Below are 20,427 nucleotides of genomic sequence, written 5' to 3' on the forward strand. Positions count from 1 at the left end.
AAGTGAAATAAGCCAGACGGTGAGGGGCAAATACCATATGATCTCACCTTTAACTGGAACATAATAAATAGAAGAAAAAAGGAAACAAAATATAACCAGAGACATTGAAATTAAGAACAATGTAACAATAGCCAGAATGGAGTGGAGAGGGGATAGTGTGGAGAGGGGTCTATAGGAGCTACTATAAAGGACACGAGGACAAACTCAAGGGGGAGGATAGAGGTAGGGGAGGGATGTGGGACTGGGTGGGGTGAGGTGGAGGGATGGGGAGAAAATGCAGATAATTGTAACTGAATAAAAATAAAAAAATGAAATAAAATAAAAATTTATGTTGTGAATCGAATGTGGCAGATACTGTATGAGCAATTGGGAGTGTATCAGTAAACACAATCGGATGAAGGCTGTCTTAACGTTGAACAGAAGATTCCCTATGCTAAACTATTGTATCTCATCACTGAATGCTCTGTGTTACACACATGCTCAGAATATTGTGTTGTGTAGATTGTGAATTGAACCAGTCAGTCTGGGATTTTTAAGTAGTTAAGACATTAGTGGAGATAATTTGGTTTCATAGGCTATATGTAATGGACATTTGTCAATTTTTGGCTTCTGATCATTGAATACCCTTTCTATGTTTATAGTTTTCTGTGAATTTGGGGGGTTTTTAGAGTGCGCCTCACTCTCCACAGAACTTGAATATTACCCCAAATCCACTTTGTCTTCATTGCAGCTAGGGCATAGCATGTAACTTGCACTCAATTAGCTAGGCCCAGTCTAACTTTAAATTAAGAGGCAGTAATACAAGAAAGCAAAGACAGCAAACCGTTTCTTGTATTTTTGAAAAATAGACATTTTAAAGCAGTTTCAGGTTTACAGGAAAATTGCAAAGATATATAGTACAGTGAGCTCCCATATACCTCCTCACTTTTCCCTATTATTTTTTCTAACTTTATTTTTATTGTTGACACTATTGGAGATGTCCCTGTTTCTCCCCATTTTGCGCACCTCCACCCAGTCCCTACCCCCCTGCCCCGGCCATCACCACACTGTTCTCTGTGTCTATGGGTTATGCATGAATGTTCTTTGGCTAATCCCTTCACCTTCTTTCATGCAGTCTTCTCTCCCTGCTCCCCTCTGACAGCTGTCAGTCTGTTCCATGTGTCCATGCCTCTGGTTCTATGCTGTTCATCAGTTTGTCTTACATTATTATGGTACATTTGTTACAATTAAGAAAATAACATCGATGCCTTATTATTAACTAAAGTCCATACTTTATTCAGAATTCTTTAGGATTCTTTTTTTTTTTGTATTATTATTATTTTTTACTGACCCTTTTTCTGATCTGTCAAAATATTGTGTTACATTGAGTTGTCATGCCTCCATAGGTTCCTCTTGGCTGTGACAATTTCTCAGACTTGTTTTCCATAACCTTTACAGCTTTGAGGAGTACTGGTCATATATTTTATGCGAAGCTCATCTATTAGAATTTTCCTGATGTTCTTCTCATGAGTAGGTTCAGGTTATGAGTTTGGGGAAGGCAGATCACAGAGAAAGTGCTGTTTCCATCATATCAGCTGAGGGAGACATACTGTCAACATGACTTATCACTGTTGACGTTAGCCTTGATCATCTGACTAAGGTAGTGTTTTCATCACACAATTTCTTTTTTTTTTTTTCTTTTTATGTAAGTGGCAGAGGAAGCAGCAACATCCCAATTTCCAGTTTCAGCAGAGCAGCAGCTCCAGAATCACCCTGCACTGATGGTGTTGGCAGGGTAATTGCGCCATCTAGTGTTGGATGGTAGTTCTGTGATACCGTTTGGGCCTGTGGTTCTGGCTGAGGACCAGAATACCAGAATCGTCATTTTCCATTATTTGTCCTTTTACATTTAATCATGCATTATCAGTTCCTCTTACTTGCAAATAAGAGCCCTGGCTGAGACATGATATTTACTATGATTTTGGGGTGTGCATACTAAGTATTTCTTTCTTTAGAAGCTTTCTGGCCCTTTACTCTCCCTCTCCCTCCACAGACTGAGAGAGAGCAGTTTCAAGCAGACTGCTTTTCATTGGTAGTGTGAGAAAGGCCCAGCAGCATCTATTTTGAAGGAATGAATAGGAGTATGATTCTCTCAGCGTTTCAGTTGTCCATTGCCTCATCACAAACCCTCTCAAAACCTAGTGCCTTAAAACGGTAACTGTTTTATTATGCTCAGGATCTGTGGGTTTCGAATTTGGACAGTGGGGATGGAAATTATGTTAGATAAAGGAATTTTAGCGGAATAAGGGGATGGTTGTGTGAGAATTGATTTGGGGCAAATATGGGAATTGACTTCAATGAGGTGTGGTGTAGAAGGATAATAAAAAAATTGTCCTAGGAATAAAACTAGAAAAAGTGAGTTCAAGGTACATGGAAATCGGTTTTGACCTACCCTGAGGAACACATTTGTAACAGAGAAACTATATATGAAAGAGAACAATCCAAGAGAGTCAGGAGCTATAGCATTCCTGTTTAGGCAAATGCTAGATACTTATTCAATAAAAAATATTATAGAGTACTTTAGGCCTCAGATACATGGTTGGAATAGAAGACTGTGGAATTCATTTTTTACTCTGATACCCCATAACTATATGAAATTTGGATGGACAATACAAAAAACTTTTTCTGGAGGTTTCAGGAGAGAACATTATGAACTATCAAATATTATTACCTCTAGTACTTTTTACAAAATGAAACATTATGGTACATGATCCCAGTATTAAAAACTCTTCCAGATATTTTGACTGTTTTAGTCAGAGCCTATTCCTGGGACATCTAAACTTGAAACATCTTTGATATTAGAATCATGCATGCATTCATGTTTCAATATAATCCAGTTTAAACTTCCTACACTCCATTGTCACCATGGTAAAAACATGTCCATGTTAGATGAATTAACCACACACCTCTTCAAGATAACATGAGAGTTTACATATTCAGGATATAATCTACCTTTTCATCCTTTTATTTTTTTCCTCTATGTTCTAGCTTAGAGAGTGGTATTCACAGTTTCTACAACATGTCCTCCATATTCATGCTTTAAAAAAAAAAAGATTTTATTTATTTATTTTTAGACAGAGGGGAAAGGAGGGAGAGAGAGAGAGAAACATCAGTGTGCGGTTGCCTCTCGCACACACTTCACTGGGGACCTGGCCCACAACCCAGGCATGCTCCATGACTGGGAATCAAACTGGTGATCCTTTGGTTTGCAGGCAAGTGCTTAAGCCACTGAGGCACACAATCCAGGGCCTCATGCTTGTTTTTTTTTTGAAATGAGCTAGTTCATAACTGCCTATCCGAGTTCTGCTCCTCTTTGAAGGGTGTGACCATAGCCCAAAATGAGACACCCAGAGGTCACTGCCTCTGAGAAGAAGTCTTTCTTCTCGTTAGTTTCCTGAGAGCCCCTTTCACATCCTTGTTTCGCAGGCTATAAATAATGGGGTTCAACATTGCCGTCACCACTGAATAAAACACAGATATCATCTTATCCCGCACTTTGGTGGTCTTGGAGTTTGGACGCATGTAGCTGAATATTCCTGACCCATAGAAAAGGATGACGAGAACGAGGTGGGAGCTACAGGTGGAGAAGGCCTTGAGCCTGCCCTCCCCTGACTGCATCTGGATCACAGTGGAGATAATATGACAGTAGGAAACAAGGATCAGGGAGACAGGAGATAGGAGCATGACCACACCCATTGCAAAGATGCCCATTTCAGTGCTGTAGGTGTCTGCCGAAGCCACCTTCAGGAGTGCAGGAGGTTCACAAAAGTAGTGGTTTACAATGTTCTGCCCTCGATAGGGAAGCTGGAAGGTGAAGGTGGTGTCCACCAGAGACACTATTGTCCCACTGGCCCAGGATGCTAGCGCCAGCTGGAGACACACCTGTTGTGTCATGATGGTGGAGTAGTGCAGGGGCTTGCAGACAGCCACATACCGGTCATAGGACATAACCGCCAGTAGCTCGCACTCTGTGCACCCCACCAGAAGGAAGACAAATATCTGGGCCACGCACCCTCCAAAAGAAATAGTTTTCCTAGTTACCAGGAAGTGGACCAACACCTGAGGGACAATGCTAGTAGAGAAACAAAGATCTGCAAAAGACAGGTTTCGAAGAAACAAATACATGGGCGTGTGAAGCCGAGAATCCATGAAGGTGAGAATGATGATGAGCAGGTTTCCAAGCACAGTCAACAGATAAATGATGAGGAAAAGAATAAACAGCAGGATCTGGGTCTGCAAGTCCCGTGAAAGGCCGAGGAAGATGAACTCAGCCACAAAGGTCTGGTTTTCTTCTCCCATTCAGAGTTATGCCTATTTACCTGTTTGGACCCACCACCAAGAAAAACTTTGGGTTACTGACATCAAGTCCTGTAGAAGAGGCTTATTTAAAACTGACACCTACTTGGATATTTTTTAGCTCTTTGGCTATCCAACTTGTTCTTATTAATGCTAAATATAACATTTTTATTCTTATTACTTGGTTGTAATTTTTTACAGTAATTTATTTACTTATTTTTAGAGAGAAGGAAAGTGGGGAGAAAGAGAGAAAGAGAAACACCGATGTCAGTGCGAGAGAAACACTGATGGGTTGCCTCTCATACGTGCCCTGACCAGCTCCCTAATCAGGAAAACCAAACCACAGCCCAGGCATGTGGCCAGACTGGGACAGAACTAGCAAACTTTTGCCTTGTGGGACGATGCCCACCAAGTAAACCACACTGGTCAGGGCAGTGGTTGTAATTTAAATCCAGGTACAGACTGCACAGTAAATGTAAAGAACACTTGCCTATCTCTCAGAGGTAGGATTTGAATGCTTATGGACACATGTGTGTGTGTGTGGCATGGGGAAGAAGATGATTTACTCTGCAGACAGAAAAGGAGAGTAACAAAGGAGTGAAAAAGGAGGTAAAACGAAGAAGTGTTGTACATTTACATTCCACGAAAGGTCAGGAATAATCATTCATTCTTTTACACTCCAAAGATTTCATCTATGAACTTTACTAATTAATTCAACAGGATGTCTCTTTATATACTATGGGTAGAAGGTGAGGAAGAAAACATTAAGAGTGGTTAAAATAGAATAAAGGAAATAGAAGTTAGAAGAAAGCAGGGACAGAAAGCTAGACCCAGAGATGTGGAGAAGAGCAGAAGGACGAGGGGAAGCAGGAAGAGATCTGTGAGTCTGGCTCTTTCCCCCAAACCAAAAGCAAGGGTAATGAATTTTTTATCCATCGAGGCCCTAACAGCATTGTAACTACATGGCATTTATAGAAATCTCCGCATAGTGACGGTGACACACAACTGCATACATGTGGATCATTATCCACACACACCTCATGCTACATACAAACCATATCCCACACAAACATGTACACGTCCACCCATCACAGAGATACTCACATAAGTGTTTCATATTCTTATATGTGAACCCTCACGGGCATCAAATCTTTCACCGTAACAGAAGGAGTCACAGAGCAGGCACTTGGATACTGAGCCAATTGGATACTGACCAAGGCTGGGTAGGTGGGAACCCACCATGCCTGGCTTGTATGGGTAGGACCTCGCAGAATAGGGTGTAGCTGTGGAGGCACCAGCATTGGGGGTCAGCATCCTCCTCTGGACTAGATGGACAGCGCTGATGTCATGGGACCCCCTCTCCTCTAACTGCCCTTACTCACAAAGGGGTTGGAAGCAGCAATGCCAGCATCCCTAGAACAGTGTCCCATATAGACCTGTTTCCCTCACATTCCTAGACTCAGAGCCTTCTCAAGATCAAGAGGCTTTGGATGAGGTTCCTCAAAGTAAGGTTCCTAGTTTCCTTCAGGCCCTCTGCCTGTTCAGTGGGAGATGGGGGAACAAATGCCAGCTGAGGGGAATGATGCAAACTGAAGGGCTGACAGCAGAGGGCATGGGAGGCAGAGTCAGGCAGAGTGGGATGTCTCTGGAAACAGCCTCTTCCCTAAGAGGAAAGTCTGGAAGAGGATTTTAGGTTGAGTTTCTAAAGAAGAATGGAAATAGATTTGCTGTCTCTGAGAGATTAGCAAGGAAAACAGGGATGTGTGGGAGAATAAATGACAAGGTTCATTTTTCCCAACACCATTTGCACCCCCACTGCAACCCCCCAGTCAGTACTGCAGAATCCTGCAGACTGAGGCTCAGCAGCAGCTTTCCCACTCTCACCTGAGGGCAGAGCAGGCAGACAGGGGGCTGAGCAGTCACTGGTTTAGGAATCCAGGATGGAGTGTGGGGGAGAGTGATTTCTGCAGCCTGCAGATCCACTCTGGAAGTACAGCACCAACTCTAGGTTGGCTCCTAAGCAATGCCTCTCAAGTCCTGCACTGGACTCATCCTAGGAGTGTGACCTCATCCCTAGCCTTTTTGCCTTCTTTGATTGAAGGTACAGACTCCAATTTTCCTAGATCCCAGTTCTGAACAGCAGGTTTTCCTTCAGGGGAATATTTGAAGGTGCGGTGCTGAGAGTGATGTAAATGAGGGATTTCCTTGGAGATTTAACAGCCCTCAATTTTATTATCTTTCCATCCTCTGAGGCATCCTAGGGCACTTGGTGTTACATTTGAAAGGATGCAAGAGAAAATGATGTTGGAAGTATTGAGTTATCAGCTGGTAGGTAGTACAGGCATGTGGGATTCAAGGAGGCACCCTGATGCTGATAGTCCCCAGGTCACATTTCATGTGGCAATTTACGTTCAGCAAAACATCAATCAATCACATTGAGGAAATGTTATTAACTTGAATTCCACTATTTCACTGGTTTTGTGGTTTGGCTTACACATTACTTTATAGTTTACTTAGCTTTGTTTTCACAGCACATATACATGTAACTCATAGAAAAAATGGATTATGTTCTGTGGTATAATATGCCATGATTTATTTAACCTTATCCATATTAATAGACACTTGGGTTATTTCCAATCTTTGGACATTAACACAAAATATCTTTCAACATATGTCTTTGTCAAATGTATTTGAAGAATAAGTTTCCTGAGGCTTATTTGCTGGGTCTCAAGGCATATTCCTTTAAAATATCAGTAGACATTGTCAGTTGCGTTGATTTATACACCCTTTGAAATTGCACAAAAGTTCCTATTTAGTTACACCTTTACTAACAACTGGTGTCACACTCGCCAATTTTACTATTTTATTACATATACTTTAACTGTACTTGAGGATGAGCATAATTTTATATGTTTATTAATCACTTTTATTTCTTTTACTGTAAAAGAACTCTTTCCTTTGCTAATTTTCTTTAATTGGGCTGTTCAACATTTACCACTTTGTAAAACCTTTAAATAATATGAAAAAAATGGCTGTTTGACTCTATCCTTGGAAATAAGTCTTTTTCGACCTTGCTACTTGACTTTCTTTATGGATATTTGTATCACACTTGTGATTTATAATTCAACCTAGGCATACCAATCAGTCTTTTTCTTTATGACTTCTGATATTTGAGTTAAGATTTGAAAGGCCTCTGTTATGAAAAATAATGCTTTTAAAAATCATTTATTTTTTCTGTAAGATTGTTGTAGTTTTGCATACATGTATGACTTTCTTTACATCTTGATACATCTAGAATTTATTTTGATACAAGGAATGAGATAGGTGTCCTTAGCTTTTCCCCCAGAGAGTCACTTAGCACCATTTATGAGATAATTTCCTATCAATTTCAAATGTCTTGTACCCCAGATACTAAAAGCATATATGTGCCCCTGTGTTCACTGCAGCTTTATTTACAATAGCCAGGACATGGAGAGAACTTAACTGTCCTTCGACTGATGATTGGATAAAGAAGATCTGGAAGACTTAATCAATGGAATACTACTCAGCCATAAAATATGAAACATTGCCACTCAGAACAACATGAATAGATCTCGAGATTATCATGAGAAATGAAGTAAGAAAAGGGCAAGAACCATATGATTTCACTCAAATATGGGATGTAAAATAGATAGCAAAAAAAGTCATAGACACAGACAAGAATGTGGTGGATACCAGAGGGGTGGGGGCCTGGGGGGAGGATGAAGAGGGTGAATGGGGTCAATATGTGGTGACAAAAGAGGACTAGACTTTTTGGGTGGCGGGCATACAGTGGAATACACTGATGATGTGTTATACAATTGTACACTTGAAACGTATACAAAGTTATTAACCAATGTTACCCCCCCAAAACAATGGAAAAACATGACAAATAAACTCCTGCTAAATTTGGCTCCTTTTTATACTCCCTAGTCTGTCCCTTTTCTGATTTTCTATTTCTAGAGGAGTACCATGCAATCTTAATTCCTCCTGTTGTTTATTTGTTTGAATCTCAGGTGTGAAGAGTTAAATTAAAGTACATTCTTAAGTGTATGACATATTACCATGATTACTGATTTCAAAGCCCCTCTCTTGTTTATTATTTATCTATACGTTTATTTTACTGATTACTTGCTTAAAATATACCTATACATGATTCCCACTGACCTCATAACCATTCTAATGTATGCAGTGCCTTTATTCAGTTCTTACACAGGGATTACTTTGTTTGTGTAAGTTCTTTTAATTTATAGAAGTGATGTTGTACTAAGTGTCTCTTTGTTTCTTGCTTTCTCACTCAGTTCTAAGTCTTGGAGATCGTTCCCATTGCCACATGTACCTCCAGTCTCTTCTGACTGCTGTGGAGCATCCTGTCCTTGGTGTTCACCCACTGCATTTTCACTGATTTCCTCTCTCAGGGAGGGATGTCCAAGTTACACAAAAATTATCAACACAAATAAAAGAACCAGAAATATCGCAATAATGAGTCTGTGTGAGAATGTTTTTGGCTCAATAACTGTTACGTCATAGAATATGCATAAGCATAAGATGACCAAGTAATCCTGGATTCCTTCCCAGAATGGCTCTAGCTCATCACAAAGGTAAATGTGCTCTTCTATTTTCTACTGTTTTGCCATCACTTTATTGTATCTGAATTAATACTTTCTCCATGTCAAATACAGGCAAATAAATATCTCTTTGAAAGTTTACTTTGTAGACTTTTATTTATTAATGAATTTGAGCATTGTTTTATATTGATGTAGTCCTTTAAAGTTACTTTTTTTTTTGTAAATTCCCTTTATACATTTTCTGCTCTGTTTTCTTTTGAGGGGATGGGATTCTTCCTCTTCTTGTTGATTTTTTAGAACTCATTGCAAATACCTGATAGGAAGTTCTTATCTCTTGTTGGCTTTAGTTAAAACAAATATTTTATCTATTTTCTCATCCATCTTTTAACTATGTTCTTAATGGTTTTTACTAAACACTTTCCTGGATTTTGATGAAATCAAATTCAGCAAATTTTATCTTATGGACTATGCTTTGGAATTTTTTGACTCTAGGTCACTAAGATATACTGCTATGTTTTCTTCTATAATGTCATTGTTCTCTCGTAACTTTTAGATACTTAATCCATTTATCAACCACCTCCTTCTGTCAGATTAGGCAGGAATTCAGTTGTCTTTTTCTCCTTGTAGTGAACTAATTTTTACCAACACTATTTATTAAACTATTTGTCTCTGCCTAATGATACTTGGAATTACCTTTGTTTTACATTAAATTTACATAGAGATCTATCCATAAGCTCTAAATCCTGCTCCATTTTTTTAGTAGTCAATTTTTGCACCATTACCACTGGCTTTTATTTTCGGGCCTTAGCAATATGTCTTAACATCTGGTAGGACATTCCTAGATCACCTGTTTCAATACTCTGACGAAGTGTAGATTTCTTCTCCACATACATGTAAAGGTAAATCTCTTGGGTTACTCTAAACTTCCAACTGGAATGGTTATTCATATTACCCTAAATTTATAGATCCATTTGAGGAGAAATGATATCTCTATAATATTAAAGTCAACTGATCCAAAAGATGAAATATCTCCCCATTTATTCAAGTCATCTTGTACTTTACTAGGGCTAATTTGTTACCCCCATGATTCATTGCCACATACTTTAAAACTTTTGCTGCCATTGTGGAATTGTACCCTGTTTTTAAAGTTACATTTTTAATTGGTTATTGCTGGTAGAGAGGTAGAAAAATTGTTTTAATTTTTTTAAGTTTGAGCTCCAATACAGAAAACTTGCACATCTTTCTTTCCAGTTTCTAAAGGTTTTTTTGTTGACTTTTGTGTTTGTTCTCTAGATTGGTAATCATACATGATAAACAAGTAGTACAGTTTTACACCTTATCTTCTGTTTCTTATGTCCTACACTACTTATATTTTTCTTTCTTCATGGTATCCTTTATTACTCTCAGTACTATGCTAAACAGTAGTGGTGAGAAAAATGTCCTTCTTTGTCTTGTTCCTTATCTTAGAGACTGCACCCAAAATTCCCCAGGAAATATGAGATGTGTTGTTGGGTTTTGATGCATAACCAACCAGGTTTAAAAAAATTTTATTCATCCGCGATTTACAAAGATTAAATAATAAGAAATATATTTTAATATGTTTTTCCTACATCACTGAGATTATTATCTGATTTTATTTTTCAGTGTAATAATTAATACATTTCTTTGTTGGGTTTCTGATGTTGAAACACATTTGCATCCCAGAGAGAAATCATATTTAATTAGGCCATATTATTTTTAAATACACTTTTGGATTCAATCAGCTCTCCTTTTAGTTGGGATTTTTACATCTACATTCTCCCACAAAAGGAGATGTGAGTGCTAACAACATGTTATTTTTTTGTGCTCCTGGTAACCACTTTGATAGGAAATGCAGCTCAGAATTCACCCTAATGATTCAGAATTCTCCTGAGCACTTGAGCGGCTCCAGAGACTGCTCATGCATCCCATTGTTCCTCTCTTTTAAATGCAAGAATTGCTGCGGAGTATGTCCTGAAATCAATGAGAAGACCTCTGAACATGAGATGCGGGGATTCCCCTTCCTGCCTTGTCCTTGATTTTACTGAGCCCTTTGACTTTATGACAAGATGCTCCCAGTCTCCCTGCTGCCCATAGTGTAGCAATACCCCTGCAGCCGCTCTCCCAACAGTGAGATGTCTTTATTGGTTTCGACATGCTAAGTTGATCTGTTTTTGTCCACCAGAGGAGAAAATGTTGGTAAGGTTATTAGAGCGAGGGAAAGAGGAGGCACATGTTGAACAAAGGGGATAACTTGGCATATATTGAGAGTGAATTGGTTTCAATCCCTTCATACATTTGATTTTTTAAATTCAACTGATTATTGTCCAAACAATACAGTTCGTAGGGCTAAATATTGTGTAATATATCTGGCCAAGGTTTTCTCCACAGTGGATCTGCCTCATCAAACCACAATTTCCATGTTGCATTCCCTGTGAAGAAGAATCACGGTCCTCACCTGAGGGAGACAAAAGCAGAACGTCCATGGAGTCATTATGGATCCTCTGGGAGTAAATTCTTATGCCTCTGCATGAGGTGGGAAGACGGTAAGTGGATATGGATGGTAGGTGATTTTGAGGTCAAAAGATCTTGGAAATTTAATGGTTTTCTCTTGGTTCCTATGGATTTCCCCAGTATCCTCTCCCTAAACGAAATGTGAATTAGACAACGCATAGTTTTATGACCCTATCCCTCTATCCTACATCTGGTAACATATGTCATTTTTAGAGAAATCAACTTACAAGTTGATGTTAAATCTGGAGGAAGGGCAGAATAATATGAAAGTTTGACAGAAGAGAGGATTTTCTTACAGAAGCTTCCTGACCCTGGGGTGGCCCAGGGGAGCATTTTCTCCTCCACATGTGTGTGAGAGAATAACATGCTTTAAAAAGGAAATTAGGAGAGGTCAGGGATGTGGCCTTCTAATAGTATACTCCCAGGGTCAGTGAGCATCCCTACCATCCCACAAGTCAGCAGTCACACTGATTTCTGACTCATTCACCTGTCTCCTTGAGCTACTTTGGCTCAAGTCAAATCAGCTCAAAAACATGTGTTGGACACTTATTCTGTGCCGGGATTTATCTTATTTGCTGTGAATAAAGATGAGTCAGATGTGTTCACTATTTCTGAATGTCTTACAGCAATAGACGAGGAACGTAACTTCAGTATAATTTGTTAGAGCTATGATAGAGGTAACTACATCATGCAGAAAGTACATTTACCTATCTAGGCTGTACCAGGTGTTTGTAAATGTGTGTACGTGTGTGTATCTATGTCTATGTGTGTTAGGGATGGGGGCTGGGGAATGGATAAGAAGACATAGAAATCACCAATGTCATGTAGCTGCCCTTTCATTAAGTTGACCACTGATGCAAACATACATCACTTGGACCTTTGTGACAAGTGTTTAGTTTTTATCCTATCTTTTCATCAAAACCAAGAACATTATTTGCTTACCATTTAATTTTCCCTGAGGTCTAGACACACCATTAATACCTCTGAGAAGGATGTGAACCGTGGCAGAAAAAGTAAGTCTAAAGAACCTGAGCTGAGCTGGAGACTTTAACAACTAACCAGGTAATACCTTCCATTACAGGATGGTAATTCCAAAAGTACCTATCTTAAAATAGCCTGTGTTCTCAAAACTTATTTTTATATCAGCTATTTAACAAGAGTCTGTATTTCCTATCAGAAGTAATTCTGTATTAGTTAGATTTAAGTAATTGTTAGATCATATGGACTCAGTTGGTCCAGTACATTCATTCATGACCCAGAATTCGCTTTGAATCTACGATGTTCCAGAGACACAATGGCACTGGAGATAAAACATGATTATAGTTTGGTCCGTCCTATCTGAGAGTCTTTGGCCTCAGAAGATGGGTCTTCTGTCTGTATCCCCATCACCAAGGAAGTACTTGGCCAATCACATTTACTCAGCAAATAAGGTGATTGAGTATTCAAAGTGTGAAGAATGTTCAACAGAAACGATGCTAACTCTGTGTAGCAGGCAAACCTTTAAATAGAGGGAATATTAGATGGCTGAGCAAAAACCAGTAGAATATAAAAATACAGCGTGTCTACGTTATGTGGGGAAAAAATGCCTAGAAAGTTGGCCTGTGTCAAATAAGAGAGTCATGAATGATAATCAAGCAGAGATGTGATTGTTCACAGTAACATTTTATTTATTCATTTATTATTTCATTGATGAGTTGTAAACTGTCATCATTTTGGCTCATGGACCCATCCAAACACCTAAGACTCCACTTTCAGATTACATAGAGGGTATCTGTGTCTTTTTGAGAAAACTAGTAATTCTTTCAGCCCAGGAGTTCTTTGCTTGGAATTCAGGGGGTTCTTTGATTTAGATGTAAATGCTACTTCTTTATTTCACTTTAACCAAAATCCAAAATGCTTTTCTTGTTGGAATGTAGGTAAACAACCCAAACCAACATTACCAATATCCGTGACTTCATCACCAGTAGCAATCAGAGATATTTTTACATTGCACTGCAGTTGTTGAAGATACCTCAAAGTATCATTTAAGCTCATCATTTTGAAATTAAGGTGGTTATTAGACTTGCCACAACATTTTAAAATTTACTGTTTTAAAGAAGCATGTGTATTATTATATCTCATATTTGTTTCCTAAAACTATAAAACTATATTTTGACCTAGTCACTTTTCTTGATAATCCTATACATTTCATTTTTTGTGTGTATCCACATGTGTGTATGTATGTATTTGATGTTTTGAAAACATTATTTTGAAGTACCACAGACAGATAAAGTGTTGATAGACCCAGCCTCACATACAACCTTGAAATTTAGACTTTAAAATTTTTTTCTCTCTTTTTGGAGTGGCTCTATGATGTTTTGTTATTGCTCCCAAACTCCTGCATGCCTTCTAGGCACGCATTTTCAACAACTCTATTAAATATGGGACCAACTAATTTTATTTATTTTATTTAATTAATGTTAACTTATTAAGCAGAGCTGTATGGTATGCTTAATAATGTACACAGAAATTTAAAAATATGGGCAAAATTTTCAAAGTAGTGTGTAATTTCTGGGAGGAACAGACACAGAACACAGTCAGGGAGACTTGCTAGGCTGGAGGTAGCAGATCAGTACATCATAATTACCCTACCTAAGATTAAACATAAGGAGAGAATTTTAGAAGCAACAAGAGAAAAGGACATAGTTACTTACAAAGGAGTTCCCATAAGGCTCTCCACTGATTTATTAAAAGAGACCTTACAGGCAAGAAGGGGCTGGCAAGAAGTATTCCAAGTCAAGGAAGGCTAGAATCTACATCCAAGATTGCTCTATCCAGCAAAGCTATCATTTAGAATGGAAGGGAAGATAAAGTGCTTCTCAGATAAGGTCAAGTTAAAGGAGTTCATCATCACCAAGCCTTTATATATGAAATGTTAAAGGGACCTATCTAAGAAAAAGAAGATCAAAAATAGGAACAGTAAAAATGACAGCAAACTCACAGTTGTTAACAACAACACCTACAACAAAAACAAAAGCAAACTAAGCAACAACTAGAACAGGAACGGAACCACAGAAATGGAGATCACATGGAGGGTTATCAATAGGGGAGCACGAGGGGGACAAAGAGGGGAAAGGTACAGAGAATAACTAGCATACATGATAGGTGGAAAATAGACAGGGGGAGGGTAAGAATAGTGTAGGAAATGTAGAAGCCAAAGAACTTACAAGTATGACCCAAGGACATGAACTATAGGGGGGTAATGTGGGAGGGAGGAGGTGGGCAGGATGGAATGGAGTGAGGTGGGGAATGGGACAACTGTAATAGCATACTCAATAAATATATTAAAAAAAAAGAAAACTAGTCATGCTGGTGGGTTAAAATAGAAATTGTGTCGTGATGGGTGTCCATTATTTGGGAAGTTAACTGACAGTTGAGATTGATATATGGGAGCCCCAGTGAAGGGGAGAATAGGATTTCCAAGAGATGATGGCATATTATCCAGAGATACCTCTTGGTTTACCAGCTCCTTCTAAACCGGTCATTTTCTCTAAGACAAAAGTCAGTTCCATTTGATTTCTCATCCCTTTGTGACTACCCTTTCAAGAAACTGACAGCAGAAACGGTTGGATGTCCACAGAATGAGAAACATCTGCACCAACATGAGAAGGGGGATGTGTTGCAAGAGCAGCATAAGACTCAAAGTTTCAGCTAATAATAAGGTAAAATTAAATAGCATGACCTTATATGTGAACTCAATCTGTCTTTTTGTTATTAGATATGAAATATTACAAATAAAGAAGATAACGTTTTGATCTACTTTACACTTGCCAGAGGACATTAAAAAGGAATGTACCATTTTATAAAGATTTGTTTCACAAAACGGAAAAAGTTCCATGTAAAGCAGCATGATCACCTTCTAAAAACCTTACAAAGAAGATTCTTGAAATGGTTGGTAGTGATCGGAGGCAATTCCTCAGCCCTCCAACTCTGAATTATATAATTTCATAGGTTATACACACCTATGATTAGCATGTAGTGACTTTTTACTGAAAAAGGAGACAAACCATGAGACACACAAATCAGACACAGGTGACAGAGTTCTTCTTCTGGGACTCTCTGACAACCCTCACACCAAGCAGCTACTATTCATCTTATTCCTGGGTGTTTACCTTGTCACTGTGGTTGGAAATCTGCTTCTCATGTCCCTTGTACAGGCTGACTCCCAGCTTCACACACCTATGTATTTCTTTCTCTGCAATTTATCTCTGGCTGACCTCTGTTTCTCCACCAACATCGTTCCTCAGGCCCTTGTCCACCTGCTATCCAGAAAGAAAGTCATTTCATTCACACGTTGTGCAGCTCAGCTTCTCCTCTTCCTCATTTTTGGGTGTACACAGTGTGCCCTTCTGGCAGTGATGTCTTATGATCGGTATGCAGCCATCTGTAACCCTTTGCATTACCCCAGCATCATGACTTGGAGGGTGTGTGCCCAGCTGGCTGTGGGATCCTGGACCAGTGGCATTCTGGTATCTGTGGTGGACACCACCATTACACTAAAGCTTCCCTACACAGGCAGCAATACTATTGCACATTTCTTTTGTGAGGCACCTGCCCTGTTGAGCCTGGCATCCACAGACACCTGGGCTTCAGAGATGGCCATTTTCCTCATGGGGGTTGTGATTCTCCTCTTACCTGTTTCCCTCATCCTGGTGTCCTATGGCCACATCATAGTGACTGTGGTCAGGATGAAGTCAGCTGCGGGACGGCTCAAGGCATTCTCTACCTGTGGCTCCCACCTCGTGGTGGTCATTCTCTTTTACGGGTCAGCAATTGTCACCTACATGACATCAAAGTCCTCCAAAGAACAGAAAAAACTGGTGTCTGTGTTCTATGCAATGGTGACCCCCATGCTTAATCCCCGCATCTACAGCCTGAGGAACAAAGACATGAAGGGAGCTCTGAGGAAAGTGGCTGCAAGGAATTTTCCATGAAGGCTTGGAATTTGTCACTGACAGTGAGGCCTGCCAGGCTCTCTACTTCTCCAACTTGTTGAGTATTTTCCTCAGCAAGACTAGAACATGGCATGATTCTCATCCTTCTTTCTTTTCCATGGACCAACCCTCCACCCATTATCCAGCCCTTCCTCTGTAAGAGAAGGACAATAATTCATGGAACAATGGGAAGGAGGGCCTTCCTTCTGGTTGGTCTTTCAGCATCTAAGGGTTAGGAAATTCCCTGAGAAGGATTCACATTTTACAAGCCCTGGAACCTGTCACACCTACCTTATTAAATCATGCTATGTATTAACATCTATCTGTCCCAGAACCTACTCCAATTCCTATCCTTTATCTTTTAAAATTTCTTGGCATCATCATATAGTAAATGAACAAACATCACTTAATTATTTACTATGAGCTAGGTGCCACATGTACACAGGCGTGCACACGTACCTCCGTGCAGGGGTGGGCAAAAGGAGGTTTACTGTTATGAGTACAGGAAACAGAGTATAGTCTTGAATTATTATTTATTCATTAATTATTGTATTATTTACCTATATTATTTGTAAAACTATTTTGCCCACCCCTGTATATGTTTGAGGTGGGTGGTGAAGAGTGTGGGAACAATGAAGTAGAGTTTATGAACTATGCTGTGCTTCTCACACTCTTATTAGAGACATGAGTATTATATATATTAGGACACACCTTTATAAACATAAGAATAGGGTTTTGGAAAAACAGCAAGAAATAGCGATATCCCAGAGCAGCAAGAGTAAGAAGCTATTACCAACCCTGGGCCAAAAGGACAAAGAGGAGGCAAGCAGAACTTACCGTGGGTAATTCTGTATAGAAGGTCACCAGGCAGGAGCTGTGGACTTGGTATATGGAGGTGAGGAAGCCATGGGAATAAATGTGTTAAAGTTATTCTCGACCTGCCTTCTCATTTTCTGTTACTGTAGTAAAAAAAAACAAAATCCAGGCTAATTTCCCCATGTGAAGATCCTTAGTTTAATCACATCGACAGAATCCTTTTTACCATGTAAGGGAACATATGTACAGGGGACTAGGACGTGGACATCTCTGTGGGCCCATTATTCTGCCTGCCATCCTGTGGTCAAGTAAAATGAATGTGAGGCTGTGATAAGTGCTTGGCAAACATGAGAGATGACGAATTTATAAATGGTGCCAACTGCTCAGTTGTGTGATTGCCATCATGCAAATAAAACCCTGTGATCTGCCTTTTCATTTGCAAATTCTGATAGGGATGTTCAGAATGTGCTGCCCTCTCTGAGCCCTGATGCCTGTGATCTGAAGGATACCTTGTTTGGGAGACCGAGCTGGTCCTGGTACCTCCATGGCTCACAGAGTTAGAGTTGTTTAATGGGTTTGTAGAGAGGACATACCTGTGCAGTAAATGCTATTTTACTTTGTAAATTCTTACTACATCTTGTGAATAGTTTACACACAGCTGTGGTGTCATGTTGCAAGCCTGTTGTTTGCCCTGAGTCCAGAGTTGGGCAATGTTCACTGGACGAAATCTCAAAGTGTGGCTGCTCCTCTGTTTAAATGATCCCAAGCTTAAAATGAACAGGTGACTTCATCCAATCACAATAAAATTTCCAAAACAATTTAGGAAACAAAGAAACTCTGGTTTTTTTTCGGCATTTCCTCTAAGTTGTCCACTAATACTTGACTGCAACTTCCTCTCACACTTCCTGTCAAACAACTCTCATGTCCAGGGTTGATAATTTGAGATGGAGGCAACTGTCAGTAGTGTGGAACTGTCTCTCCAGACAAGGCACAGAACATGTGGTAGCAGAGGAACAACTCCTCAATTGCCAGCGGAGTTTTTAAGTATCTTTTTACTTCCCCTCTCTCACGATAATTTCCATGAGGTGAGAAATTGGTCTGTTTTTTTCACCAATGTGTCTTCTGGGCCTAACAGGGTCTAACACACACTGAGTCCCGAATGAAAATTTGTTGCAAAAAAAAGAAAGAATGAAACAAAACTCTGTTATTTATTTTCATTACGTTGTAAACAAAAACATGTCTAAAAGTTGCTTGTAGAATTTTTGGACAAATAGAAGAAAGGACAGCAGATAATTATTAAATGATATGCATGAAGTTCCAGAAAAAGTTAAAACAGAAATCAGCAAATTGTAGTGAAGTTCTCAGCCTTTGCATGGGCACCTAATTTGTGTGAACTAGTGGCATCTTCAGAGACATTGGTACCACAGTCCCATAGGACGCTGGGCCTACTGCATGCAGTTCTTTCTTTCATCGCTCATGTTGTTTTCAGAAGTGGATCCCAGTGGAAAGTCCGAATGGCAGTGAGTGTACTGTGGCTCCTGGAAAGAGTGGACTCCAAAAACCCAAAGGGGGAATTCGTTTTTCTCTCCTTTGTCCTTGCATTCTACCCTTTCAGTTTCCATCTAAGTCAGTCAGAGTTTCTGTGGGCCCAGAGTCCTGTGGATGACTCGTTTCAGTGCAGCCTTCACTTCACTGTTCCTTAAACTGTAAATGATGGGGTTCAACATGGGAGTCACCACCGTGTAGGAGAGCGACAGCAGCTTCTTGTTCTCAGGAGAGGTGTTGGACCAGGGTCGGAAGTATGTGAGGATGGCAGTGCTATAGAAAAGGGAGACAACCAGGAGGTGGGAGGAACAGGTGGAGAAGGCCTTGCGTTTCTGCTCAGGTGAGGGCATCCTGAAGATAGTGGAGAGGATACGAACATAGGACCCCAGGATCAGCAAGAAGGGGAAGAGGATGAAGAGAACAGTGGCTGTCAGAGACTCCAGTTCAAACAGCGAAGTATCAGCACAGACCAGGGCAAGGACAGGGGGACTGGCACAGAAGAAGTGGTTCACCCTGTTGGGGCCACAAAAAGGGAAGCTGAAAATCCACGTGGTTTGCACAGTGGCCACCAGAAACCCTGAGCACCAGGATGCAGCTGCCAGCTGGGCACAGGCCCTCCCTGTGGCCTATGATGACTGGGTAGTGCAAAGGGTCACAGATGGCCACATAGCGGTCATACGCCGTTGTGGCCAGGAGGCAGCATTCCGCAGCCCCAAAGAAGAAGAAGATATACATCTGAGTGGCACAGCCAAGGAAGGAGATGGTTGTGTCTTGGATGATCAGGGTCCCCAGCATCTTGAGCACAATGACCAAGTTGAAACCTATCTCCAGGAAGGACAAGTTCCTGAGGAAGAAGTACATGGGACTTTGTAGTGCAGAGTCAGCTGTAGTGACCAGGATGATAAGGATGTTGCCCATTAGGGTCACAATGTAAATGGTCAAAAAAAGGAGAAATAGTAGAGCCTGTAGCCTAGAAGACAAGGCTGAGAAACTCACAAGAACAAACTCGCTGACAGTTGTCCAGTTTCCCCACATCATTCTTCTGCCCAGGATTTGGCTGGGCATTCGCACTCTGGGAAGAATTCTCCATATGTTACATAGACCTTTATTATACCCTTGGAAAAGGAACCTCCTGTGGCTTCATTCTCTACCTCTCTTGTTACAGTTGTTGAAGATCAAACAGCTGTCCTTTCAAAAATGGCAAAAACAAGTCTGACTATGGGATTCATATTTTTGGGGGGTGAACACTGACCTCTTTTTCAGACTGAACTGAGGTACACCATAGACGTGCATATCTACACATCCCCTGAGTTTTTCTTTACTTTAGGACCAGTCACTGGTGCTAAAAAGAAGTCAGGCCAGGCCAAGCATTTCTGAAGAGAAAGATCTTGAGGCACAAAGAAAGGTATTGGTGCAAGTCATGATATATTTTCTACAAAATAAAAGGGTGGGAAGGAGGAAAGCAAAGGAAGTGAGCCAACAGTTACAACGATCCCTGAGGAGGAGTCCTGGATGTGTGCCAGTCTCCCGCAGCCCACACTCAGGCAGATTTCAGCATATGGGAGGAATCTTCATTGTAAACTCAGCCAATTGCAGTTTAAACAACAATACACAATATAGAAACTGTGGTTTATTTTGAT

General features: G+C 40.1%; 1 protein-coding gene and 2 pseudogenes across 1 annotated transcript; 1 reads left to right on the forward strand and 2 right to left on the reverse strand.

Moving 5' to 3' along the window:
• Positions 1-849: 849 nt before the first annotated feature.
• Positions 850-6,456, reverse strand: LOC128781033 (olfactory receptor 2D3-like). Its single transcript, XM_053925142.1, has 2 exons — positions 6,220-6,456; positions 850-4,358 (listed from the first exon to the last, which is right to left on the reverse strand). Exon 2 carries the CDS (start codon positions 4,336-4,338, stop codon positions 3,394-3,396), a length of 945 nt encoding a protein of 314 aa, XP_053781117.1. The 5' UTR covers positions 4,339-4,358; positions 6,220-6,456; the 3' UTR covers positions 850-3,393.
• A 4,498-nt stretch (positions 6,457-10,954) lies between these two features.
• Positions 10,955-16,896, forward strand: LOC128781035 (olfactory receptor 2D2-like; annotated as a pseudogene).
• A 1,941-nt stretch (positions 16,897-18,837) lies between these two features.
• Positions 18,838-20,427, reverse strand: part of LOC128781029 (olfactory receptor 10A4-like) — a 62,714-nt pseudogene continuing 61,124 nt past the window's right edge.

The sequence above is a fragment of the Desmodus rotundus genome, chromosome 5 (genome assembly GCF_022682495.2).
Source record: "Desmodus rotundus isolate HL8 chromosome 5, HLdesRot8A.1, whole genome shotgun sequence".
Taxonomy (NCBI): Eukaryota; Metazoa; Chordata; class Mammalia; order Chiroptera; family Phyllostomidae; genus Desmodus; species Desmodus rotundus.